This window comes from Amblyomma americanum, chromosome 3, assembly GCF_052857255.1.
Source record: "Amblyomma americanum isolate KBUSLIRL-KWMA chromosome 3, ASM5285725v1, whole genome shotgun sequence".
NCBI lineage: Eukaryota > Metazoa > Arthropoda > Arachnida > Ixodida > Ixodidae > Amblyomma > Amblyomma americanum.
This window is the reverse complement of record NC_135499.1, coordinates 50,737,886-50,765,014: the sequence shown is the minus strand read 5'-3', so window position 1 is coordinate 50,765,014 and position 27,129 is coordinate 50,737,886. Positions and strand designations below refer to the sequence as shown.

Below are 27,129 nucleotides of genomic sequence, written 5' to 3'. Positions count from 1 at the left end.
ATAAAAGCTTCCGTGCGCCGGTGCCCACTGCTTTATGTGTTTTACTGATTCCCTCAAGCTCTCTTCTTTTTTGCCTTTCTTTTTCGGCCAACGAATACTGGACGTGGTCTTAGATCCCGTTTCGTGGCTCTGAGCAGCGCACTGGCAATAGCCGTCGTGGCAATAGAGAAAGCAGGAAAAATAAACTTCATTTTTTTTTTCGGAAAGAAGCGAGCGCAAAAACGCGGCCTACCTCTTAGTCGGGCGCACTTAATTCCTGGGCCAATGCTTCTGTAGGAAAAATGGAGTGCGCATATTGTGCCGTTCAGCCCCAGGAAGCGCCGCCTAACGGCAGAGGATGAAACGAGCGCTCCTGCAGGAACAACCAACAGGCATAAAGAGATATCTAAATACACATATAAAAAAGCGGCGCGCCCGAGCACGGACTGAGCTGCTCTGGGCATCCGCGCTGCGTCCGAATCTTCATTTCGTCGAGCCTTACGGTCCTCCTGGGCAATACCGTCGAGGGCCGCGCTTTTGGAAAAAGTCGGACAGGAGCCGCCGTAAAACCCGGAACAAAAAGGAAGCACCGATAAATTGAGACAGTGATTAATGGCGTGGAAGAATCGGGGAATTCAGAGACGTCGCCGTGTGTATGTAGTGCGCATATACGTCGGGCCGCAGCGAGCGCTGCGTGGCCTAAGCGGTGCCGCGTTGAGCCAGCGACGACCTGAACAAAGCGCTTTTTGTTTGTCCGATATTGGGGGACAGAGTAGAGCGCTTTCTGTTTTCTGCCCTTAAGTTTATGGGACTGGCCTGCGCGATGCCGCTCCATGGAGGCAGGTGCATGTGCAGTTGATAGTTCTGGAGAACTAGAAACAGGAGCGGTTTTCGCACCATGTAGAGAGGAGCCTTTCAAGTACCTCCATCGGTACACACTGTCAACGATGAAATTCATCCTACGTCAGTATGGCGCTCAAATAGCGAAGCGGGACGCCAGAGGTTTCCATACTAGCGGTTCTGACACGGTCGTTTCAACTTTGGTCCCATGCTTGTTTTTGTACCCTTGTAGCGCAACAGCGCGCTCTTATCAAGACAGGCGGCTAACCGGCATCCATGCCCACACCGTTATCGCGAGAGAAATGAAACCGTATGTGACCAACAGGGCTACGCGATGGAAGCAGAACGTTTCCACGTCTTCCAAACGGTACGCGTCGCGTGCTGGCTAACGTTGCAGGAACGCTGAGGGATTACTTTATACGCCGGTCCTATACACGATCTCCTGGTTTTCCGCACACACGGTTTCCGAATTGATATCGCCGCACGGAATGATCAAAGCGCGTAGAACGAGGCAAAAAGCATCGCTTTCGCGGGTTCCACCGAGGGACTCGCGAGTGATCAAAAGAAGGGAAACTGGTACGGGCCTCCTCTCGGGACCCCAGTACGAGCAGCGCGGGCCGCCGAAGCCGTGACACGTCGTGTGCGTGTGTTCGGAGCCCGGATCGCACCTGACGGCCGTAAATTGCCTCCCCACTCCGGAGTAAGGATCGCTCTGACAGGCGCGTCTTACAGAGGCACTTTTGAAGCGACGCCATTCGATGGGGACCGCTCAATAGGCGGCGATTCTCCGAAGCTTGCCGGCGGAGTTTTCTCTGTTCTCTCGCGCTTCTTTGCATTTCTTTTCGTCGTCTTTCCTTCTTGTTTCCTCCTTTCAGTCCTTCTCCGAGGGCGGGCGACGCAACGGACGAGTTGGTAAGGGCGCTGTATGCATATTGAAGCCCCGAATGGAGAGATTGAAATGCTAGTTATAGATCGACTGAAGGAAATGGTAACCAGGTGGGGGACTGAAGGGATCGAAAGTGAGATAGTAAATCAAAAACGAAAAGGTGCATTACGTAAGCGAGGAGGAAAAATAAAAGGAATGGAGTTTCGAAGAACTAGCAAACGAAAGAGGCAACAGAAAGGAAGCAACAGGTTCGCGGGGGAATTGAAATTCGAGGCAAATTAAAGTGAAAGTGGGAATACAAAGAAAGCGAGAGGGGGGGGGGGGACTTCAGAACTGGGAGAGGAAAACAAAATGAAAAAGGAGAAGGGTCGACTAAGGAAGGGCGGAAGCATGAGAAGCCAGAATAGATTGAAGAGGACGAGCACCGGTGCTGAGTAAATATGGCGAGGGCAAGTGTTCCTGGTTAAATCTTTACAAAGAAGGCAACGCAGACGTTGGAAAACAAAGGAAACGAAGAGGGCAGGGTTAAGGGAAGGGGACGGCGTTGCGCGGGTAAGCGCCTTTCGGAAGCACCCGCCCGGAGCTGTTTATGGTCTCCCTTGCAAGAACGGCGTCGCCGCAGCACCAGCTAGGGAGCGGCACCGGAGGGTGGGCGGCGGAGCCATGCGGCGGCTCGGCGGCGGTGTGGTCCGTCGGCTCTGGACGTGCTCGGTTGTCTCCGCAGTCGCCGTGCTCATCGCGAGCTGCCAGAAGCCCATTCCGCTCGGCTGCGACCTGGGTGCGTACCGGACCCGACGCGCCGCAATCTTTCTCGGTGTTCTTGTTGCTGTGCGTAAGAACATCATGTTGCCGACGAATTGGGGTCATCAGAACGGGTAACGATGCATTTTACGGATTCCATCTTCGCCCCTTTGTCATCGGTGGCCAGCTCACAGCTGGCAGAAAAAGTCTTCCTCTGGCTCTTTTAGCAAATGTGGGAGATCGAGATAAGCTTTTATATGTCAAGTACAGCTAAAAAGCTAAAGCGGCTAAAGCGGGCAAAGAACCGCTGGGAAAAGCATGCACCAGTTTTGCATGCAGCGAGTGCAGCGTAGGGTGTAATGAAAAAGATGTCTGTATATGCTATGAATTGACAACATGCAGAAATTTGCATAAAAAGAGGTGAAAGCATCTGCTTCGCACAACACTACACGTCGTCCTTGCGCTTGCTCTCGCAAACGCTACGCACACGTTCAAACGCTTCTGGTGCCACCGCGCTCTGCAAATTGTTGTGGACAAATGGTAAAGCAATGCCCCCTTAAAAGTGGGCGAATTTGCCTGATGCAAATGAAGTAAGGACATGACGCGATTGATTTGAGTTTAACCTACTGTTTGCAAGTATTCGTAACCGAATGCCAAAAAATCTTTTTACTTGCCCTCTGCCAACCAAATTTTGGTCGATTAAGACTGCCACTTGCTTATTTCGTTTCATTCATCTGATCTTTCTACGGTAGCACATGAAGACAGAGTGAACTTTGGAGACCGGAAGTGTTAAGTTTAAAAAATCATTAACAACCAATAGACGTTAGCAATACTTTAGAGGGGCTATTTGGTCGCTTACAATGAAATACGTGCGCGCTTACTTCGCAACACACAACGCAAAGAATACACCACGCGAGACACTCGCAGAACAGCCCTAACTTTAAACTGAGTTTATTTCCGACGGGGCGCATTACATGCTCGCCTTATCATGGTAAACAGGAAACACAAGGAACGCTAAGAATAAACTAGTAAAAGAGTCAAGCAGGCGAGAAACCAGCCGTCATGGAATCAACCCTTGCCGCTCAAGTCATGTGCGACAAGGGCTTTTATGCATTTGGTGTACAAATGTTATGTTCGAGCGGTGGCGAATCCACGTCACTGTTGTGCGCTTGTGCTAGTCTGTAAAGGCGTAATTAGGTGCAAAGTTATCTATCGTTTTACTTGTCTTTTTTCAGATGCCGTCTAAGACAGTCCAATAGGTTTGAATTCTTTATTCATGCAGCCACATTTAAGAACACGCTGCTGAGCTACCTATGAATAGCACAATGTGCTTCCGCCATGTAGCCAGCAGCAGACGTGGCGAGAGCGCGGGTGCTGTAAAGGGTTTTGCGCGGTCCAGACAATTTATATTGCGGATTTCTGGGTGCACGTTATGATCTTAATACACGTACCAAGGGCGGTCGAGGCCAAGCCTCGTTATTCATTCAAGGTGGTGGAGGACAGCTTCCCCAACATCAGGCTCGCTCAAAAGATGTAGCTAAACAAACTCCACCTAGGATGTCAAACATGCGCAACTCGGTCTTCTACAAGATCTTCGTAGCTGTCCGCTTCAAATCTAAGGCTATCCTCGCGCTTTCGCAGGCACTTTCTAATGAATCTATAATTTTGCGTTCGGGAAAATGTTCCTTTTCCAGAGAATTATCGGTCTAAATTTAGGCCTAAAGGTAATTTTTGCGAGATTTCGGAGAGTTTTCAGTTGGTAAACTATTCCGCCTAAATATATTAACATCTGCCTGCATAAATCACTGCCGTGAAATATGCGACGTAGACATCCATGACGCTGAGGACGCTTACGTCGCCCGCAGCACATTAATACAACGAAAAAAAAGACAGTTCCCTTCATCGCGCGTCTTTACTCTCCTCACTACAGAGCGCGCAAATACAACAGGTTCTCGGGTGGCCCAGTTTTCGCAACACCGTTGAGTCAGTAATTTTCGATACGCTATTCTGATGCGCCGATACGCCTCCTCATTGTCATGTCAGTGTTTCTGGGTTTTTTTTTTTTGGTCGTCGACTACGTCATTCCGACCACAAATGTATGTTTTCCCAGTTCCCAGAGTTCGGGTGTATATATAGAGATTAATCGAGTGATTTAGCATTAAATGCCCGAGCTGCAAAAATCACGTACGTTACACTAATTAAAGCCTGTCATTTATACTGGTCATTTCTGATTGAATAAATCTTATAACTTGACACCAAAAAACTTTATCTTGTTTGGCACGCAGCCTTAGATGGTGATGGCGGCCAAAAAGGTGCGACCCCCAGCCAAGCTTTGACTGCAGCCTTTAGCCTTATGTCCCCCTGTCACTGATAGGAAATAAACGCTTGTCTACCTAACTTCTCTCACTGGACACCCCTATTGAAAAGAAAGCACAAACACGAACAACCAGCAGTACTGACAAATTTGTGCACTGGGGCTTCATTATTCCAACTTGCCGCAAGTTTAATTAAAATACTTTAAAATAAAGCAGGGAAATTCTGGGTGTTTACCATACCTGCTGCATAGAATTATTCTCCCAAATACAGATATTTTGGGTCTAAGCACGGGAGTCTTAGTTTGCGTCCTCGAACATCACAGACTGCATTAGTAAGACCATGAAGCAATTCGAGATCAGCCTGTTAATTTTTAAATTTCATTTTGTAAAGCTGTCAGCACCAAAACTCGGTATGACATTAACGCAACAGAACTTCAAAAACGAGATGTAGAAGGATCGCACTTGGACAGCCTCGTCCATAGCTCTCTGCTAAGGAAAGCTGCTAGCGGTCAACTCTCCGGTTCGGTTCAGTGAACAAACAAGTGCAAGTTTGGTACGCTGTCGAACAACGAAGTCATGCAAGGACTTTATTTGTCTTGTTCGAGCATCGATGCGAGGTAGGCCTTTGCAGAGAAAACAGCCCACCCTCTCAATCAAATGCGCACGAAGTCAGGCAACTAGGGACACGTGCTTACTCCATAGGTGCAGAAGTGCCCCCGGTACTACGTACTTCGCGGGGCATGGGATTCCAAAGTAGCCATGCTTCCAGGTCTCTCAATGAACGTTAGTTTCCGCGGACTGTCCGCTATGGCAGCCAGAGGTCATGCATCTGTACTGAACGTTTTCATCTTCAGGGCACAGTGCCGATGCTGTTGATTAGGCACAAAGTTTTCCCTCATTGGAATAAAGTTATTCCACCTGCGACTAAGGAAAATACGAATTAGTTTTCCGCTACCATTTACCGCTCCAGTGCCATCCACACTATCTTGGCACGTGTTTCGCAAACATGCGCTAGATTAGAGACCTTTAGTATAGCGTATGAGCGCTTACGTACGCTATACGCAAGCATTTAGCGGGAGGTTACTCTGGAAATCGCATGCGAGCCTTTAGTTTATTGTATGGCGAACCGAACGCAAAGAAAGCGCTGGCCGCAGTGGCGCCATCTGGTGTTAAAATGTGAAAAATATTTTCTGACACATTTTTCGCACTTAGCCAAGGTTATCCAAGACGTTGCGCGTAGATAGCCAGTTCATCGCCAGTTCAGTCGAGTCAAGGCCTAATTTCTTTTAGCTAATTGAACCGGGTAAGGTTTCAAAACGCCACGTTGAGGTCTTTCCGACCCTTCTGCCTACCGCCGAAACGATTGCGTTTGACAAGGCTATGACTTCCTTGTCGTAAAAATCCAAACCAAGCCAATCCAAAGTCGGTGGTGTCTTGCTAGGGTTAAGAACGGCGGAATCGTCACACAGAGTCAAAAATAGGGCAAGTTTATCTGTCATTCTTTCTGCTGTCGGTTAGAGGAGACAAAGCGAATATTGCGTGTGCCATTTAAAGGCAATGAATATGCCTAGAAACCCAATAACGTTGACGAATTCTCCCCGAAGCGGGTGACAGGGGCGCCGCCATCTTGACAACGCTATTTTTCCTAGCGTACGCAACAGCACGCCCGCGAAATTCGAGAAATAGCGTACGTAACGCACAGGTACGTTATACCTCAATTTGGGATAGCGGTTGGCGCATGCGCAGTACGAAGCACGCTATTTTATAGCGTACGCTATGCCTTTTCATATGTCTGCGTACGCTGTACTAAAACTCTCCATTGAAGCGCTTTCGCTCACCATTGCCACATTACCTCTACCGTTGTCGCACTGAGAGCTTTCTGCGCATGTGCGCAGTGCAAGTGCGTTACCAGCACCTTGCGGCAACGCTTTGAAGCCGCAACTGCAGTAACCTGAGCACACTAAAGAATCGAATAATTCGGTGTGCTGCAAAGGGGCTTCTATTTCTTTTCCACGAGTTCTACCTTTTTAGATCCTCGTGCAAGGAACCATTACCGGCAGTTCACACTAGCCATGATGCATACTCTGAGCGCACACCATTATTTTACACTTTGCGAGCGTCGACCTGCCTCCTACTGCGAGGCGACGAGATATGCTTCCCGGGAGAGCTCGCGGAACAATGCGTACTAGTAGAGTTAAACGCAGCGGCTCACACGACGGCAGCGTCAGCAGCCGGACTCGCCCGTAGTTCAAAAACCGCAAAAAAAATAAGCCTCCTCAACACTTTTCATCTACGCCTCCTGTGTGTTCTGAGTTTGTTTTTTTTTTCTCTCAGGGCGTACACTTTGTCTCACAGTGTTTCTATCCATTGCATCATTTTTTTTTCGCCGCAGACAATGAGTCGAAAGGCGCCTCTAAGTGTGCAGAAGAGAACTTCAAGGGAAAGGTACGATTTTCTTCTTATTCTCAAATTGAGAAAATAAATGCAATAAAGGCGAATAAGTACGCAGTCCCGTCGAGTACTTGGCACGCCACTGCGAACGTAGGGTATAAAAGTTGACTGACGCAGCACATCGTTGAAATTTTCCGGTCTTTCCTGTCTCTTGTGTTGGGCTAGAGGCATTCATAGTTATAGTGTTTTTCTGCAGCTCAAAATAAAATCTGCATATGCACACACAATTCAAGTGTGAATAAAGTGTTCAGATCGCGACAAATATTCGTTCCATGTAGTAGGTAGTTTTTTTTTTATCATGTGTCAAACAATATTATGCACTTATTTTTAGATATTTAATTGTTCAATTCTTTGTATATGTATCATTGAAGTGCAACATTTATTAAATTTAATGACTTATAATGAATTTAAATATATTTTAAATAAAAATGGCTCACAAAACAGAAAATATAAACACAAACCATCCTCACAAGAATATGAGCCAAGAAAATACGCAATTCTTAGAAAAAACACAAACTGCAAAAAGTTGAAACCAGCCAAGCATACCGAGTAACACTACAAAGCGCAAACACGCAATTAGCAATAAGCAAGAGAAAAAAAAATGCGAAAGCTGAAAATTCAGGCTAACCAAAACTGGCCTACACATCTACCCTCCCAGCAGACTGCCATGTGTCTATCGTTCGCCATGAAAACAAAGCAATAAATGAAAAAAAAATCTAAAATAATCGATTCAACCTATGACCTATTGATCTAAGCGGCAGACGCAATTGCGGAGCGGAGACCAGTAGTTGTGGTTGCACAGCAAACGAACAGAGAATAAATGAAGATGTAAGAATATCAAAATGTCACAAAATTGTTACCGCAAATTTAAATGCAGATGACCAGGCACCTCAACGACAGAGCAGAGATGATGGTTTAAACTTAAAGAATGGTCGCTCTGTTTACGATGGACGTCATAACAGAAGAATCAGGGAAATTGTTGACTGGCTCATATGAGTAAACATCAGAAGAATACTTCCTGCACTGTGCCCAAACCAAAATGGGCCAGCTAAAAGAAGGAAATAAAGAGGAAAGCATCACTGAAACGTTCGAGTGTTGGCGTAGTCTGAAAGGTTGTCTTGTATGCTTAACCGAAATTAGCTTTACTAATGTTGAGCCGGCAGTCAGCATGACAGGTGCGCAGCCAGAAAGAGCTTCTGTGGCTAATTTTGGCAATAAGTGTTCTTTTTAATGCAGAATATGTTGGTCTCCTCCGCATCCACTCTTGCCCATTGTTTCGAACCCGAGGGTGTTCGAGAAAGGGCTGCAGGTTGAAGCCGCATCACGAACGGGAAGAGTGGACAGAAGATGACATAGGTGCTCCTTAAGTTCAACCTTATCCGGGTTTAAAAATAAGTTTGTGAGTCGTAATTGCACTTCAGTGATAGTTATGCTCTAGTTAAAACTTGGTGGTAACCGAGGAACGGGATGCGCACTTGCTTCACCTCTCCTTTCCTTCTTTCCCTCCTGTCCTCCTCTCCGTATGTCCTCGGTTAGTTGTTTGCTTAGCGACCACTTATATAGGGTGCGCTGCGATTCCGGGCTTCCGCAATAGCAGTAACCACACGTGCTGTGGTGTGCCGGAAGCCCTAAGTGCAGAGGCGCTGTCACGCTGTCGCTCCTTTCTGCGTGCCTTTCACCGCGCTCTTCGTTGACCTCAGTTAGAGTAACCAGCTAGACCTATTTCCAGCTCTCGGATGCACTTGCTCACGATTACCCAAATGAGAGGTAGTCCTTGAATGCTTTCTGCAGAGGCCAAAATAAGCGGGAGCAAGGCACGACTGAATCAATTTGTGGGGCGATCGGTGGGCTACGAATTGGAAAATGTTTTTGCGAATGCTGCCATGGTCATGCGATTGCAGTGGCGCGACTTTCTAATATCGCCGAATTGCATACGTGTCGCGCCAGTGGCGAACGAGTTTATCTCATAAAGAACCAAATATACTGCTGTCTGTTAATCGCTTCTCGAGCAGCAAAGCCGCGATCGTGCCCATGAAAACCACATAACAGCATTTAGTTCTTACACAGAGCAAGGAACGGCCAGGAAAAGAAGAAAATGCGGGAAATCTTTTGGAATTCTCGCAGCTAAGTTGTAGACGCAAGGAAAATATGAACCTCAGCAAGTCAGAATTTTTATAGCAACGTTTTGAGATAAACGAAGTGGAAGCTTGGGATCTATTTGCAGGTTCAGTTTAGCTCACTTAAATGCTTATTTAATGCAGGCCACATACGCCTTTCGCAGGAGGTGTTCAATAATTTTGCCTAAGTTGTAATAAAATTAAAGTTTAGAGTGTCGTACTTCCTAGGAGCGCAACGAATTTTGATACTGTCCCAACTGAGCAGCGTGGCACTTCAACCACCTATGTACTTCAATCTGCATATATTCGTTGAGAAATCATGGCGATTAATCTTCCTCACCCGCTTTGCAACTCGGAGCTCGAGCCATCGAAATTGTAGCTCTTCCGCAACATGAAGGAACGTCAGAAGGGCACACAGTCCATGTGGCGCAAGTATATTACAAAAGTCGTACGCTTTTGGTGTCGTCAACGGCTTCCTTCACTTTTCAACCAAAACATGCCGTGCACCGGAGGCTGGAGCAAATAGGCTCTGTGGGAACTGTATAAAAGAATCATGTGGGCCTAGGAAAGTGAACGTTGGAGAATTTCGATTTTTTTGGTAATATTACATCTTTCATCTTTCATTTCCATCATTCATTAAAAAGTTCTAGCCCTGGAGGTTAAGCTATCAGTGAACGTGTACGAGATTATTTCTTCATAGACCTTTTCGCTAAGGTTTCAATGAACAAAAAACATGTAGAAAATGAAAGAAAATGAAACGGGCATCTTCACCCCAGGCTGTTTTTTCGATAAACTGCGATGACGTCGAGCCCTTGTTGTGACCGCGAATCTCTGAGCGCAAACCAGACTTCCTTTCACTTCGAACTTGGACCCTAAAGTCCCCATTCAGGTCCTTTCTTTCATCCGGCAGCTTGAAAACTCCGCCAGTTTTGGAAAAGAGTGAGACAAGTTCTTATCATTCCTTGAAACACAGTAAAAAATCCCGTTTCGCCAAATTTTACTCTTCAGATTCTCTCAAAATCAAAAAAGAAATTCCCGAATGGAACGTCGTCGTCGACGTTAGCGTCACTTCCAAGGCTCCGAATCGAGTAGTGGGAAGCAGTTTCCATTTTCAACTGCTAATTTCACCTCAATAAATGCGCCTTCCGCCGCCAAACCAACGTGATCAAAACTATAAAAGGCGAAACATTAAAATTTTACACAGGACAAAAACTCAGTGTCCCTCGTAACACTCCTTTCACGTGTGGCATATTACATCTCAACATCATCATCATCATCAGCCTCACTACTCCCACTGCAGGGCAAGGGCCTCTCCCATGTCTCTCCGATTAACCCTGTCCTTTGCCAGCTGCTCCCACCCTATGCCTGCGAACTTCCTAATCTCATCCACCCACCTAACCTTCTTCCGCCCCCTGCTACGCTTGTCTTCTCTGGGAATCCACTCCGTTAGCCCTCAAGGACCTGCGGTTGTCTTGCCTTCGCATCACATGCCCTGCCCAAGCCCATTTCTTCCTCTTGATTTCGACTAGGATGCCATTAACCCGCGTTTTTTACCTCACCCACTCTGCTCACTTCTCTCTTAACTCTCCGTCCAGACAGTTAACGCTTTGACGTCACGCACGCACTCGCTGCACTGAAGTGCACGCAGCTAACAGGTGAACCGTTTTTGCTCGGCCTGTCCTAAATCCGATTGTAATGAAATTCATTGCACTTCAGAGACGCATCCAAGTTAAAGTTAAAACATTGTTACTGATGGAAATGAAATTCTGATCCACGATTCTTAACCCTAACGACATATTTCGACGTGCGGACAACGCAGCACTGCATTGTATACTTTTTATTTATTTATTTATTTATTTATTTATTTATTTATTTATTTATTTATTTATTTATTTAAATAAGATACCCTCAGGCAACAGATGTACATACGTTACAGAGGTGAGGGCCGGATACAGGTTATATAATGTCAAGACAGAAGGTTTAGACTATAAATGTATACAAAATAAAGTTAGCACATGAAGAAAACAAAACAAAACAAAAGAAAAATAACAAGGAGGTACAAAATGTAATTTCTAGAAGGCGGTCTTGCTGTCAAAAATATAACAAAAAGATAAAATATAACAAGGAACACAGTCACAAAGAATAAAGACAAATGAAAAAGGGTTTAACACTAGGCAAGAAGGCAGCTTTGAAACGCGGATTTAACGATTTCTTCTACAGTTATACTTGTTTGTGATGCAGATAGGTTATTCCAATCATTACAGGTCCGGGAAAGAAACGAGTTAGAATAGGCAACCGTGTTTGAGTGTGGAATGTTGACCTTTTGGCTGTGATTACGGCGATATGAATCGTATGATGGGGGCTGAACCCACAACGAGCGAAATGTTGAGTTACGGTGGCATTTTTATGAAAAAGTGAGAGGCGAGATAGCTTTCTGGCGAGATGATAAGAGCGGGAGATGGAAGTATGCTTTCATATTGGTAACACTGCCTGTTCCTTGATAGTTATTTAAGATGAACCGGGCTGAGCGATTTTCCACTGCCTCAAGGGACTGTATAAGAGTTACTTGGCCGGGATCCGGGGGGCTAGTTTTGTCATGTTTAGACTATTTTAAAGGCGTGCTTTAGAAAATTCTGCTATTATTTGTGCCTCGTTTCAAAAACGTTATAGTTCAAAAGCACAATGTTTCAGAAAATTGGTTGAAAAGCTGTGCGATTCTAGGATAGTCGGCAGTTTTTGAATAAGGAATTGTGGGCCTAAATCACGGGGCTTGTATCAGTCTTTTTCGCATCCACAAAATAAATTTTATTCATCGGGAGGACGCAGCTGCCCATTCAGGACTTTTCTATGTTCTCCAAGAGTTTAAACAGAAAAATAACAATTGAGGCCCCAGCTAAAGGGCTACTCGTGCTCACTAAAAAAAAAAAAGTCGCTGTTTTCCCATTCGCATTACCGTATCGATCGATATTATTCTCCCAGATTCATCCTAGGTGCCGCTTCTGCTTTCATATCTTCAGTTTTTCCCGCGACAGCAACATGTTTGGAGCAAGCGTTGCTGATCGCATGGCACACCCTCCATCTTAAGTTTAGAGCCCTGGGAAAGAAGGGGAACGCATTCCCAGCATTCTGCATACCTCGAAGGTAAAACGAACTATGCCCCGCCCCCTCCCCACCTCTATGATTAGGACGTTCAGGGATGCGACAAAAACCGCGCCGCACGGCTTGCAACCAAACATCCTTAGGCTGTACGCCTATTTCTGGTTCTGTATTCCAGACATTTCGTACCAGTATAACATACGTGATGCATGGTACGCATCGGACAGAATTTCTCCTATAATCCATATTTGATTCGCAACGAAATGGGCTCTCCTTTGTGTTATGTCAGGATTTCTATGCGTTCTTTCAAGACTTTTATGTCTTGCCCTTGGAAACGTCTTCGTCGACCAACACGCCGAAAGTGGCACGACCACTTTGACTTTGGATAGTCGACTCTCCGGTCATTAAGCTAATGCACCCAAAGTTAACTTTCATGGACACGCTAGCTTGCGTCCAGTGAACCACAAGAGGGGCATGTATATCGTCCGACTAAACCGTCAACCCCATAAACAGCAGTTCGGAGCTTCCAAGCCGACACGAATCACGCGCACCACTACCATATCATGCTATCTCATTATCGTCTCGATCCTCCCTCGGGTCCACACTCGCCGCTGCACTTTACCCAATACAACAAATTAAAAAGAAAACTTCGTACACAAAAATAACCAGGCGCATTCACTGCGCTGAACTACGACCCACAGGCGAACCTCGGCTCCCTGCGGTTCGTCACGCTGTCAGGCCGCTGGCGTCGCGCCGCAAATCTCAGTGCCCTCTGCTCCGTTTTTTTATCGCAAGCGATAATAATTTAAAAAAAAGAGCTCTGCATGCCGTCTCACTACACAAAGCACAAAGCGTTTTTGGGCTGTGCGCGCAATAAAGCGGCGCGTTGAGCCAGTACTTGGGACGGCATCCTCCCCAGAGGAGTGCTCGCTTGTGGTATACCATGACTGCCTTTTCTACAAGCCTACCACATACATGAATTCGTAAATGTGAGATGAGACCGAGCCAGTTAACTCCGTGGATAACGTTATGGGTCATAGGAAGTGGGTAAATCCATACTGGATAGCCTATCAATACCACTGAGGACTAATCGCGATCAAATAAAAATGGCAAACCTTGAGTTTTGCAAACGTTCTCAGTTTTCTGGCGCAACCGCCCCTGGCAACTGTGTGCCTACCGAGTTAGTGAACTGTGCCTGTATTGAAATTTGTTCAACAATAAAATAATCTAGAATTTAAGACTGATTTCTGAAGTCTATGTCTTCTTAACTTGGTTTTCCCTTTAGGTTGGAGCGGTGGCATTCTTTTATTGTCTTGTTTGTTCTTGTTTCTTTCCCTGGATTATAATTTGGGACAATTATTCCAAGCGCTCTTTTTGTACCTTTTTTATATTTTCTACGTCGCTCTACTGCCTGATATTTTCAGTACTGCGCCAGTATATCAGGCGCAGTGTTTGGGCATGAAAAAGCTTTGCAGTATAAATAAACAAAATTGTTGTCGTTTTTCGCCCGAGCTCACTGCCTGAATCCTGAATAACGCTCACCATCCTCCTGAAGCCCTATTTTGAAGCATTTTGCTCCTCTGCAGTTCATGATGCCACCTTCCGCGTTTTCTGACCTACTTCGTCACCGGCTGCTTTCTCTGGCCCTTGATGCCATGGTAAAATACGCAGTCTTGTGGCGCGCTCTTCCAGTTCGACCAGGTCATGGCCGAGAAGCTGGTGATTGGCTGCATCACGGGCAACCTGACCATCGCCGAATTCAGGAACCGCTGCCAAAAGCCTCCCCTGGTATGCCCAACCTCCTTGTGGCTAAATTTGCTTTAGTAATACCAAGCGCTACACCGATCGAGAACCATTGTGATCAGGGAATGGTTAACTCTTTAATTACATATAAAGCGCACATTCTTCTCATGTGCGTGTGGGCAAGGGAATGGGCAGCCCACTCTCGTCTGCGTTACAGTACGAACACAGTTATTTACATAAGCAGGTACGGTTTAGGCTCTTAATTCGTTAGGTCTATACGATGTCTCACTCCTTATAGAACTCACCGGGTGCGCGTGGCAACACTGGGAAAAAATGAAAATGCTCGTGCCAAAGCGCCGAGAACAGGCGTGAGTAGACGTGACGTCGACGCTATTTAATTGTTGTTGCCAATTCTGTGCTTGCTACTGAGGTAACGTGCGGAACAAGTAGAGGAAGTTTGGTTTAGTGGCATTGCCTCCGCTGAGTGTGTGATAACAAACACTACAAATAACGCATGCAGTATGCAGCAGGGTAACCTAGGCGTAGCATGAATTCGATGGCAAATTTGTTTTTATTTTTTTATTTGCGAACCTACAATTTCTCCTCGGAGCACTGCAGTGGGGGTGTTATTTTAATGCGACAGAACGCAATAGAATACAATATAAGAGCACGAAGATTACGCTCTAAAAACAAAAGAACACAGCGATCGATATCGCAATACAAGCAGCACATCTACTACCAAAATATATAAATATAAAGAGCAAAAATTTAATAAATGAACAAACAGAATAAACACAAAATAGTCACATTCTCAGACGGATACGCAAGCAACTCAAAACGGAACAGAAACGTGCTGACAGGCATTGAAGTATGTACCGCTTTTGCCAAAAGTAACCGGGCAACGCTGGTTTGTTTCTTAGCCGCGTAGCGAAGCACTTTTAGCAGCCCCTTAAGCACTGAGTCTGTGTAATTAAGGTTAACCCTTGTCCGCACGTTCTGACGCCTTTTGGTCTTTAGGGGAGCCGTAAAGGCCCCGTGATACGGCTCAGAAGTAAAAACCTACTTGTCGGTTACTTATGGCAAAGGGAGTACATGCAGCACAGTTTCACCAAAATAAAAAAAACCTGAGCACACTGAAAACATAAAAGAGCGGAGAAAGTACAAACACATAATATATACGCAAGACCATAGTGCTTCATAGACACCGTCCTCAGACAGTGCATTCGAGTCATTAATCGTTCTTCGAAAAAAAGAATGTTAAAATAGCTTCGTCCGCACACTCAGTGCTTTCATTTTTTACCAGTGTTCATGCTGATATGATATGTGATGCGGGGTAGGAAGGTATTTTGGCTTATCGGTGCCAGATTTTTATAAAGGATTTCACAGAAAAATCTCAGACGCAGGCAGCGTGATTATAACATGATATGAGCTAAGTTCCTTTCTGTTCCCTGACGAAGCGCCCTGCTCAGTAACGTATGCGCTCAAAGCTATCTTTTAAGTTTTCCTGATAAGGGTCCTGTGTCACTCATGCGTGTTCAAGTACTCATCTTACGTATGGTATGGTATATGGCGCTTAACGTCCTGTAGCAACAACATTTCATTATGAGGGACGTCATATCGGAGGCCTCCGAATTATATTTGATCATCTGGGCTTCCTTAGCGTGCATTAATATCGCATAGCTGACGGATCTTTTAGTAGTTCGCCTCCATCAAAACTCGATCGCCGCAGCCCAGTGCTCCAACGACTCAGACACCGCTGTGGGTTGGCCTCACGTGCGTAACCTATAGTACTTTCTTAATGGCTGCGGGACGTGAAGAAAATTTTCGAACTGGGAGCAATAATGTACCGTTTGCTTTCACAGAACTTCTGATTGTATGATGCTGCCAAATAAGGTTGCTCGTAATATAAACTGCCCTAGGTGCCATCTTTAACCAAACTCTAACAAGGCAACGCGGTGTGTTTCTTAGTTGTGCAATAAAGCATACGGCACCCCTAAGGGCCAATATTTGCCAAAGATGAGAAGAAGGGTTCTTCTTACCTTACATAGATTTATATATGCAGCATTACACAGCCATGAAACAAACCCACTCGATTGGTTACTTGTGCCAAAGACGGTTTCTCATTACCGCAACACGTGTGGTCTTATTGCTCAGACTGCAAGAATAGGACAAGACTTCTCTCAAATAAAAACACAGACAATCACAATTGAGTGATTTAATGTCACGTGCAGTCAGACCGCAAGGAAACGCGAACACATCTATGTCGTGCTTTTCTACTTAGCAGCCGGTTTATGCATATTTAGATAGTTGTTAAGTTTACCCAAGAACGTGAATCAGGATAGCTGTATGTACAGTGCAGCGGAACGTACACGATCAAAGTGTTCTGTTTTGTTCAAAGCCGCTGTTGGCATTTCATTCCGGCCTGACTGTACCAGGTGGCGCGCCATTCCGGAAGAACATACAAATCCTACTGTACAGTGTTGCTATCATTTGGATGAATCATGGAGCGATAGACAACACACATATTACCATGCGATGAATATTTTCATTCAACATTTTCAGCCGTGACTTTTATGAAGATAAAAAACATTCACGGTCCTACCACAGACCCTTGCCTTACTCGGGAAGTGATTGGGCAGAATGATGAGCGCGTCCATTAACCGCGGTTTGTAAATAGTATTTTAACAAAATCATGGCATCGGCAGGAAGTTTAGATACTGGAGCTCATTTCCTTCATTACTTCATTCCCCGAAGTTTACCTTGTTCGCTTGCCAAAATTATTGCACTAACATCGCCCCTCCGCCAATCCACTCCTGTTTTAGTGACCTCGTTTCAGGTGAAGGAACTAATTAACGCGGTCCCAGCCAAGAATCTTGTGTGAAGCTCGGAGTAACTCTGGTAAGCTAGGGTTAGTTCGGAGGAGTGTCGCACCAGCGGTAGCCAATGGGAGGAGAGTGTTGCGCCAGCTGAGGCCGAATAAAACGAGGGTGTGAAGATGAAGATTCAGAAACGCGGTTGCGTGCACATGCATATGCCAGAAAGAAGATTCGAAGAATGAACACATGGTTTCGCATGTCTACTGCGCTTAACTACGTTAAAACCCTAGCACTTTTTGCTTTAACGCGACGCCATTCGGATCCCTCCACCTGGTGTTTAGGGGGGCTTTATTCTTTCCATCCGCCACGGTTGACACGTGGCAGCTGGAGAGAGAAAAATCCACGTGTTGTACGAACTGAGAGTGCACGTTCAGGTTGATGCTAGTCCACGTTCGCTCCAATTCAGAGTTCATGTTGCTCACTAAAATAAGTCTTCTGCTGCTTACTGTTTACTAGTTTTTTAGAGCTATCGTCGCATACAACTTAGAACGCAGCGACTTTTCCACGTCAGGGGCCTCCTTCCAGCCAACGGCGTCGGCCGGTTCTCACGACTCTGCTAGTGCGACAAAGCAGGGCGTGGTAGATGAAATGAGCTAATCTTTCCCTCTGGGGTCGTGCATTGACCCCTCTCTCCATTGCGGTGTCGCTCCCTGCGTTGTCTCGCTAGCAGGGTCATGAGAATCGGCCGACGCCGTTGGCTGGAATGGAATCCTGTGACCGGAAAAAGCCGCTGTGTTGGTGAGTTGTACCCGACTATAGAACAATAATTGTGACGAAAGCGCCTCACTACAAGGGTACTCAACTCAAAGACAGCTGGCTATCGCATTGAACGTAGCAAATAGTGGTCGTGGTCTAGATGGTGTGGCATCATCTGACATAATATAGTATTTGAAAAAACAAATGCAAAACAGCGAACAATGGAACAAGCATTCAACATGATGGGTTGGCAGATTTAGACATTTCTGCGTACTTAAATTTTGCTGTCTATGGGTTACTAAATTTAAACCGGCCTCTTTATGACGTTTGCTGCACTAGTTCATTTTTACGGTAGTTTCCTTTTACTGATGTTACTTCAAAGTGATAGGGAAGCAGCGTCAGAACTCTTACTATGAAGTTCTGTACCCTTTGTTCGTCACGACTGTACGAGAACCACTCGCTTTTCGAGGTGATCACCTATAAGTGTTTTGCACTTAGTGCCAATTAAATAATATACTACGAACATGATCCTGTGACTGCATGCTCATTGCGAGCCGTATTATTAGCAATTTCGGGCAAGCATATGAAAACATAATTTTTTAAAGAAATGTATCGTTTGTAAATTCGCCTATCGAAACTTCATCAAAACAGTTTATTTTCAGCCGAGCGGGCTTCGAGCTTTCGTCGCCAGTCTTGTAAATGTCCGGCCGGTTAATATGGTTGCTTCGTGGCTATACTTTCGTAATCTGATCAATGCCCACCTACGCATTTATAGCTGCGTTTCCTGAGCCCCCCTTCGAAGGTGACTGAAAGTTACTGTTATTCATAAGGGCGTGAAGACAGACATTGGTAGCCACCCAAGATCAGGTTGTACCTGCAGGTACCGGGAGATTGTCTCCGTGGAATCAAATACGGGCACTTGCAGGTCACGTTAAGGCAATGGCGTCTTCCATAGCTTACTGTTAAACTCGAGAATAATTCCGCATGTGGCGCACACCCGTATGGACAGCCCACTCCATACTGAGTGGTTGCTTTTCTGTTTCATTCGAAATACTTTTGTGACTCATATCCTTTACATTTCTCGTCTACGAGAAATGCCTTGGCTTTTATGAGAAGGCGTAATCACAGCAGTAATGATTGCCTATATCACATCAGATATAGTGCACTCTACTGAGCGAGCAGAAAGGGCGCTCATGTCAGCCTACTTCCTTCCCACAGATGGATCCTGCCCCGCGAGGCCAGTTTTAGTAACACCTGACGGGCGGCTCAAGAATCCACTGAAGCGAAAACTAGTTCCACGGCTTTGATTGATATTGAATTCCGGGCGCGAGACATCCAATTAGGTTGCAGAGCTTGGCAACGGTGACAGGGCGTTAATTAGAAATTCTTAATGGTGTGGCTAATATTATTCGCTTTATGCGTCAATGTGCTAAAGCGTACAGCTCTAGCTGTAGGCCCTTTGCCATTAAAAAACTACACATATACTTCAAAGCAGTCACTGCGTTCGCTAAAACTACGGCGGTGCTTAATTTTCTATCGTATTTAAAAGAAAAAAAAACCTTAGCCGCGTTATAGTGGGCTCTTACCTCATTAACACCATCAAAGCGAAAGGCGTGCTCGTTAATGACCGGTGATGTGCGACGCGTTAAAAAAAATCTACGTTACGTTCTTGTCACGAGGCGGGTTGATGTTTCCGAATAAACCACAGAAATGCGAATATTGCAGCTCCATTATAGAAACACCTATTGGGATCTGAAGAGTCTGATCATCCTATGGCATGATAGTTTCCCTACAGTAGCAACGAGAGCCTGACATCAGGACGCCATATTGTTAATTCCTTGTGTGATTTCCTTAATGACCATTTTAGCCGTTCATTAAGTATCTAAGAGAGGTGGCCTTAAATTCGATGTTTAAACAACAATAAATCTTCACTGAGTTGTAGAGTAATCTGTTAGGTGTTTTCATTTCTTTTTTTCTGTTTTAGAAAAATAGTCCGCTTTGACCAAGAGGGTGTCAGCAGGATTGTTACAGCTTAGAGAAAAGTAAATCCTAATTTTTACAGCACAGTTGGTTGCCGTTATTTCGCTACTTTTAGCACAAAACAAACAAGAGAATTTGTAACAAGAGTCGTCTGCCTTTCTGGCATTTGGACAGTACGACTGTCTAGTTAGGCATTTCGTGCCCGTGTGAGTTAAATGCAACACATGGACGTTAAATGTTGGACATAAGTGGGCGTCAGTGCTGTGTCGAAGAAAAATAAAGATCAGATCGTGCAGAAATGCTGTGTTCACCCAATATTTGATAATGTGACGTCACACTGCTATTCGAATGGTTTTCTTGTGTTCAAGGTTCCCGTGTCCGATGGAGTTCCCTGGAGTAACAAAACCGCATAGTTTTTCTACAGTAATGAAATTAGCAGTGTAGTCAAAGATATTTCGACAGTCGCATACAACTCAAGAACGAGGTAGCAAACACACTCAAAAGAGGCTCTCCAGCCAATGTCGTCGACTGATTGTCATAACGTCGTGATTAACCCCATTTCCTGGAGAAACCCGCCAGCCTCCTGCTATGCAACGCTAAAGAAATAACCGCGACGTCATGGCACACGGTCGACGCCAATGTCTGGAGGGCCTCCTTTCAGGTGTGCTTGCCGCTTCGTTCTTGAGTTGTATTCGACAATATCTCATCTTGTGTAACTCTAGCACCTGCTTTCTGTGTGCTAGCGTTTCTGCTTCATGAAATGTGAATCCCATCAATAAATCAAATGTCTCGTTGTTTTAATAGACATTCCGAGTGTTCTGCGCGAAGGTGCTCTAATGTTCTTTTTTATGCACCTCTTATCATTATAATTGCTTAGCATTTATTCATTCAGCTTTCAGCTTAGGGTTTTCAGTCCTAGTTTTAAAGATAATCGACTTTGCATGAGGAAACAAATGTTGGCAAAATGCTGCAGTATTATTTGTCTGTTTTAAACAATCGCGTAATCCTGCTTTCCTCATCATCAAACATGGCACTGTACTGTTTCACAGTAATGTCGGACGGCATGGTAGCTTGCACGCATGGTAAAAATTTAAGCCAGTAAGGCTTAGCAGTTTGTTTTTGAAATATGAAACCTCATATCTTGCGGGAACGCAACGCAACGATTTCTCCCGAAGATTTTGGGCTAATCCAGCTGCGGCAGAAAATGTCACATGTTGTAGCTGGTAGCCAATACCAAATGACAGCTACGGCTTGAAGTGCTTACTTGCGGTCGAGAATGAATGCCTACGGAAATAAAAAAAATGCACCCAAGAATTCATTTCCAAAATGTATTAACGTTACCCTGGCATAACTAAGGCCGACTTTTTTAGTCATTTAAGAGGCGTATTCAGAGATGTGTCTAAGCGTCCGATTCGTGAATGGCAATGCCCCTGTAAACCAGCACGTAAAAGCTTGCTGTGCGTTCCTAAACGCTCAGTTCTCAGGGGTTTTCAAGGCTTAAGAACACTGGAGATGCGCTAACAATCACAAGCCTAATCACGCCTCTAAAAGAGGCCGCATGCACAGGGGCAGGGCCGAGGTCGACCTCTTGAAGCGTGCAGTAAAACAAACAACGTGCGCTGCTTGCACTCCATCAGACTTGTTTGCTTCGCTGCGTTCACAGGCTGGCCGTGTCGTGCGCTGCGTCGGAGGAACTCTGCCACAGGTACGCTTTTCTTCGCGCCTTGCATTTAAAGGGACCCTGTCCTGCTGCTCTCGTGGGTATTTATGAGAGCAGCAGATTGGACAGCCGTCGCCGTAGCTCAATTGGTAAGAGCACCGGACGCGATATTCGGAGGTCGTGGGTTCGGATCCCACCGGCGGCAAGGTTGTTTTTTCTGCTGCTTTATAAGTAATTTTCTTTAAGCGATTTATTAATCTAAGTACTGTAATATCCCACTGATAAGCACAACATATAAAAAAAACATTCCCCTATGCACCTTGGTTTCGGTGACTGTTGGCTCCCTTCATAAGTTTGTCAAACGGGCCCCTCATTTCCTTTAAATTATCTGCTAATATATATATATATACATCAAAAGTGATTTCTGGCAGCTGATTTGGTCAATATAATATAAAATCACCAAAAATTGATAACATAACAGGATTTAATTCACGACGTTTCGGCTGGTCCTCCAGCCGAAACGTCGTGAATTGTTATGTTTTTCAATTTTTGTTGATATATATATATATATATATATATATATATATATATATATATATATATATATATATATATATATATATATATATATATATATATATATATATATATATATATATATATATAATTCAAACAAAGGCACATAATAATAATGCGCCAGCATTTAGATTGTCGTCCTCCAAAAGATTGTCAGTGTCTCTAAATTGAAATTTCCTGTTTGGTAGACAGGGCCATGACGTCATCAGCAGCGCCAATTTCGATAATTTGAAGTCTTGAGTGTTCAAGTTCCTTCCATTCAATTATCTTATATAAATATTCTAATCCGACTCACTACTCTACCTTAATTCGCCATCTTATCCCCACTAATCCAGCAAACCCCATTTTCTGGGTTTGGCCCTACTTCCGAAACTTTGGCGGTCCTTTGGAACTTTGGATAGTGAACAATATTTCAAGTGCTACAGCATTTTCTTCTTTAAGAATGCGGTTAAGAAGGTCCTCAAGTTGTTTGTGTAGAGTAAAAGAAAGGTTACATGAACACATCACTGCAAAAAGAATCAGAGCGATCATAGTACTAGCCGCGCAAGACAAGTTATATCAGTGCCCTCAGTACGCAGTGCCGGTGATCGGACAAGGTATCAACCACAAGTGCTCTCCAGAATAAAACAATGCCAATATGTCAGAAGCCTTTACAGCACTTAGCAAGCAAAATTAATAATGACCATATATTACAGACTTTACTAGAAGCAGGGAGACAACAGCTTGTTGTTCTTGTTGGCGCTCATCGGTACCGCCCTTAGGACACCAATCGTGGCAAAAACAAAGAACAGGAGAATGAGCATGACGCCGTGCTCTCCAGAGCACAAGATATAGCCCCTTCTTAAAGAATTTTAAGGATACTTATTTTGTAACTATGCGTTTACTTCTCTTCTTAAAGCTCTATTTTAATACATTCTAGTATTACTGCAGAGTGAAAAATGTTGGTCTAAGCGTCGTTTGGGATGTGTTTGGGATACGTTTAGGATTTGTTTGGGGTGTGTCCCAAGGGTGCAATTCGCAGCGTGTACGGTGGTTCCTAATTTTTCGCTACCGCTTTGAAATTATGCAATGAGCCAAAAGGGATCGAATGGAAATCAGTTGAACAACGTGCATGTTAAGCATAAGCCCGAGTACGCAAATTAGTGTCCCGTATGTTGTGCCATAAAAAACAAATGCAAAAAAACACATTCGCCGTTTTGCTCAATACAACCTGCGGCGCGCAAAATCTTCCTTCTTCCGGTAAAAGTATACAGAGTACTCTCAGATTGTCTATAATGCAAATGCAACTAGATAAGACTTGAGTCACCGCTTTTCTAATAATCCAGCGTTCCAGACGGGGATATCGAAGCGACTTCTGTCAATCTCTGCTGGCTTTAATACTGCGGTCATACAGGCTGCGTCGATGACACTGGCACAGAGACCCCCAAAGCTCATGTAAAAGACAGAGCCTTTTAATAAGACGCATCTGCACTCGGCTTGCTAGCTGTTGTGTGCTCACGCAGTTTCCAATGCACCTACTGACAGTGAGCGGAATGCGTCGGAAAACGCTCGGTAATGGCAGTTACCCTGCTTCTTCGTCCAGACCTGTCGAGATTAATTCACAACAACGCTGCCATTTTGCATGCGTCAACGCTGCTACCCCGCACTGAAAACAAAAAATCAACTTTTGCAACAGAGTAAACAGGGGTGCTGTGTTTTACTTCCATATCTTTGGCAGTAAACAGCATCAGGCGCCGTACTGCGAACTTGGATCTATTCATCAACCGGACGTGCTTGGGTGGCGAGGCAAACCCGTGGCAGCGTTTCAGTTTCCGTTTCCCGGATGCACCGTCGCCGTTTGACACGCGCATGCGCACTCTGTTCAGAACTTCTTTCCGTAAACTTCGCGTGGACATGGAAGTTTTTATGGGGCACTCCTGTACTGCTGGACCGATCCAGGAATCGCCGCTTGCTTGCTGGAAGCTAGGAAGATATGCTCGACGCAACATTGAGCAGTCTGATGTGGCGGATTAGGCGTGTTGGAGTGACATAGCAAGCAGAAAATGGCTGCAGCACACATTAGACGGGCGCATACAACGGAATGTGTGGCGCGAACATTCAGAGCCGTTTTGATGAAAGGCTCATATATGCGGCCTCCTCTCATCCCGTTCAAAAGCCAACGAGAGCGTTTGCACTTGGTCTACGGAGGCAGCCTGGTGGAGCAGTATGATGGAATGCGATTGGAATGGACATAAATCCAGACGGGAATAGCGCTTCAGGGCGCCTTCAGTGGCCCAGCCGATTAGCCTGTATGACTGACAGCTCGGAGCCTTAAAACAGACGTCCCCTGCTGCACCCGTGCTTTACCGCTCCGTACAGTGGAGTCGTGGCCCCTGTGTACAATGTTCTCCTACTTGGCAGAATTGCCGGAGCGGGCCTTGCTTGCCTCAGCAGAGTAGGCCGGAGTTTCAGGCACGAAGGGACATGCGCTTCTTGGACACGGTGCCTTTTGAGAAGCCCCTCTTTTTATACTCTACGGGACCAGTTCGGTTGCCACCATGCGAGGACGACGAGAGATGTTGGATGTTTTCGTGCATCACAGCCATGCGTACTTCCCGCCTCTGACTTCAAAACCACCACTGCGCGGGGCTAATCCGCGGGGCAGTTCTGACAACGTCGTGTGGCTGAGTGCAGGAAGCGCATCCATAACTCCGCTTTTTTCCTTTCAATTTATTTCACATTATTGTTGAGAGATTAGCTAATTTCTGTTTTCGAAATAAATGCTTTCGAATTGTTTTAAAGGACGACGTAGTAATGCAGGGCGACTCCATGTTTGTTTTCAGCTCTCTGCTCGCGTCCGCACGCTCACATTGCCATTCTATAAGGAGCTTCTTGGGACTGGGTTTATTTATATCTTGCATGCACTGCAGCTTGCAATGCGCACTTTGTTGCATACCACGTGTCTTTCTTCTTTATTCATCTGGATATGTGGATGTACGTTGGATCTTTTAAAATCTGCTAATTCTCAGCAACTTCTGCAACAACCGGCTCTTCTCATTATGCGAGCATTTGCTAACATTGACCCCCTTAAAAGCAGTTCACCCTTCTAACGCGCAATTTATGCCTTGTGAAAAATATTTAGGTGTCACGAAGGGAAGCTTATTACCACTAATGAAAACGTGCAGCGTTAAAGTAAACAACTGAAACCCCAGCCCGCTGTCGCAAAAGCGAGCTCCGTGCTGCAACCTGCAATTAGTGGTTGCCACGGTGCGCGCGTAGCGACAGCGGCAATCTACGGTGGCAGCAAAGGCCACCTCTCTGCGGGAGGTTTGTTTTTACTGGCGTAATTAATCGCCCCAGAAAAAAAAACAAATTTTACTTTTACCGTTACTCTTTGTATTCTTCCCTCGCAGATAAAGTTCATAGAAAAGCCGTCGATGCAACATCTGGCTAAGTTCCAAGTATGTATGGCGACCCCAACAAGGTCCACCTCACTTCTCTGGTCTCTCGTTCGCGCCCTGGTCATCACTAGCGCGTCAGCTTACATTCGTTAGAGGGTGGGCTGTGCAACAAAGTAATATAAATATTGCCCGCACCGCCTATGGCACAACGGGCTTAATACAACTTAATATGCATAATGAGGCAAGACACAATGAAAAAAAATTTTCATAGCACAAAAGGTTTTGTTTAATTCTTACACGCACACTTGTTGTTTAGCTAAAACAAAGATCATACTAAATGTAGAAGTGTGTCAGTAATAAAAATAATAAAAGGAAAATTCTGCGAAATAATTGCAATTTACGCACTTTTGCTTGTTGACTAAAAATATTTGTGGGATTAAAATAAATTTTGAGTTATTTGCACATTTTTATTGTTAATTATACAATAGTTATTGAACAGAAATGGTAACAACTGTAACTTATAAAATATATCGACTATGAATATTTTATTACACAATAGTTACGCGATTTTCAAGATGTAGAAAGTAACATGATTTTCGTTGAACGTTATGAAATAGTTAGACTAGGTGTAGAAATGCTGCGTAAGGTTTTAATGTTATTACAGAGTTTGACCTTGATTTGTTTTTACAATAGTAATTGAAGAGAGGATCTGAACATATCATAGGTCATTTGAAGGTGTCAGTTTTCAGATGCATTCAACGCTCGCGGCTGTGTTGGTGGTCATCTGGGTGACCGGTAGACATTGAAAAATCTGAATGATGTTACAGTTTTGATTGTAGTAATGAGCGTAGGAGCTTATACGCGTCGTTGCCTATGGCCTGCACCCGACCATGAAGTTGCATTTGCGTTCGTTTTGTTTTACTTCAAAATGTTAGACTCATGTTAGACGCAAATCAGGTTTTTCTCTCTTTGCATTTCTGTTGAGCGTCTCTCATGGCCTGAGTCGCTTTGGGACGTTAAACCCCGTAAACCAACCAAACCAACCATTTCTGTTGACTTGTTTTCAGTGTGAGTGCCGTGAGCTTGTGTTATAGTTACTAAAATTGCAGGGCACTGAAGTCTACTTTCGTGCTGTGAATGCAACGCATTTGTGCGTCATCGTGGGCTGCTAGTTAAATATATTGCTTTGTAGCTAGCTGTAGAATACAAGTTAGTACTGTCCGAAACGCCTTTACCGTGAAGGCCTTTAGAAAAGACCCCCTGACGTACGCTTGCATAGAAAGCGTCGCTTTAACGGGGCCACACGTCACTTGCGGTCTGATGACGCTGCTTCCGTTTCCACATGCGGTTCGGTTGCCGTCTCTTCCGGTTCTGCCGATGACGTCATGAGGTCAGGTGAGCTTTCCGTCCGCTCCTCAAGGACAGTCGGTCAACGCCGGATTTTAACTGATAAGGCTTTCGCCTTAAAAAAGTCTATGCATTGGTGGTCTCACGGGTGGCATTCTTATCGATGGCATGGCCTTTCCTCAGTCCGCAACTGAGAGCTCTGGTCATGCGTGTCTATCGTACAAACCAACCAGCTTAAACGGTGCGGCCTTCACGGGTGCGAAGCTTCGTCTTCCGCGCCGTGTCGCCGCCGCTGTACGTGAAACATGTAAAGCACAAAGGAGGTAACTGTGGCCGCAGATCTCGGTCTCACAACGTGCTTTGTAGGGCGCAGGCGTTCATCACCTTATACGGCGCAGACTGTTGTGCAATTGAAGCCTACAGAAATATGTGTTCATCTTCAAGTA

At 45.1% G+C, this 27,129-nt stretch overlaps 2 protein-coding genes across 19 annotated transcripts in view; both read left to right on the top strand.

Annotated features, from left to right (window-relative positions):
* The window catches only part of LOC144124579 (coiled-coil domain-containing protein AGAP005037), a 489,877-nt gene that overhangs the window by 87,521 nt on the left and 375,227 nt on the right, over positions 1-27,129 (top strand). The window lies entirely within an intron of this gene.
* LOC144122947 (uncharacterized) overlaps positions 1-27,129 on the top strand; it is a 51,834-nt gene that overhangs the window by 22,534 nt on the left and 2,171 nt on the right. Inside the window, exons 2-6 of the mRNA XM_077655896.1 lie at positions 2,312-2,483; positions 7,154-7,206; positions 14,118-14,213; positions 21,384-21,425; positions 25,349-25,396. Of these exons, the coding sequence (XP_077512022.1) occupies positions 2,369-2,483; positions 7,154-7,206; positions 14,118-14,213; positions 21,384-21,425; positions 25,349-25,396 (354 nt within the window). The 5' untranslated portion in view covers positions 2,312-2,368. The remainder of the gene's footprint in view (positions 1-2,311; positions 2,484-7,153; positions 7,207-14,117; positions 14,214-21,383; positions 21,426-25,348; positions 25,397-27,129) is intronic.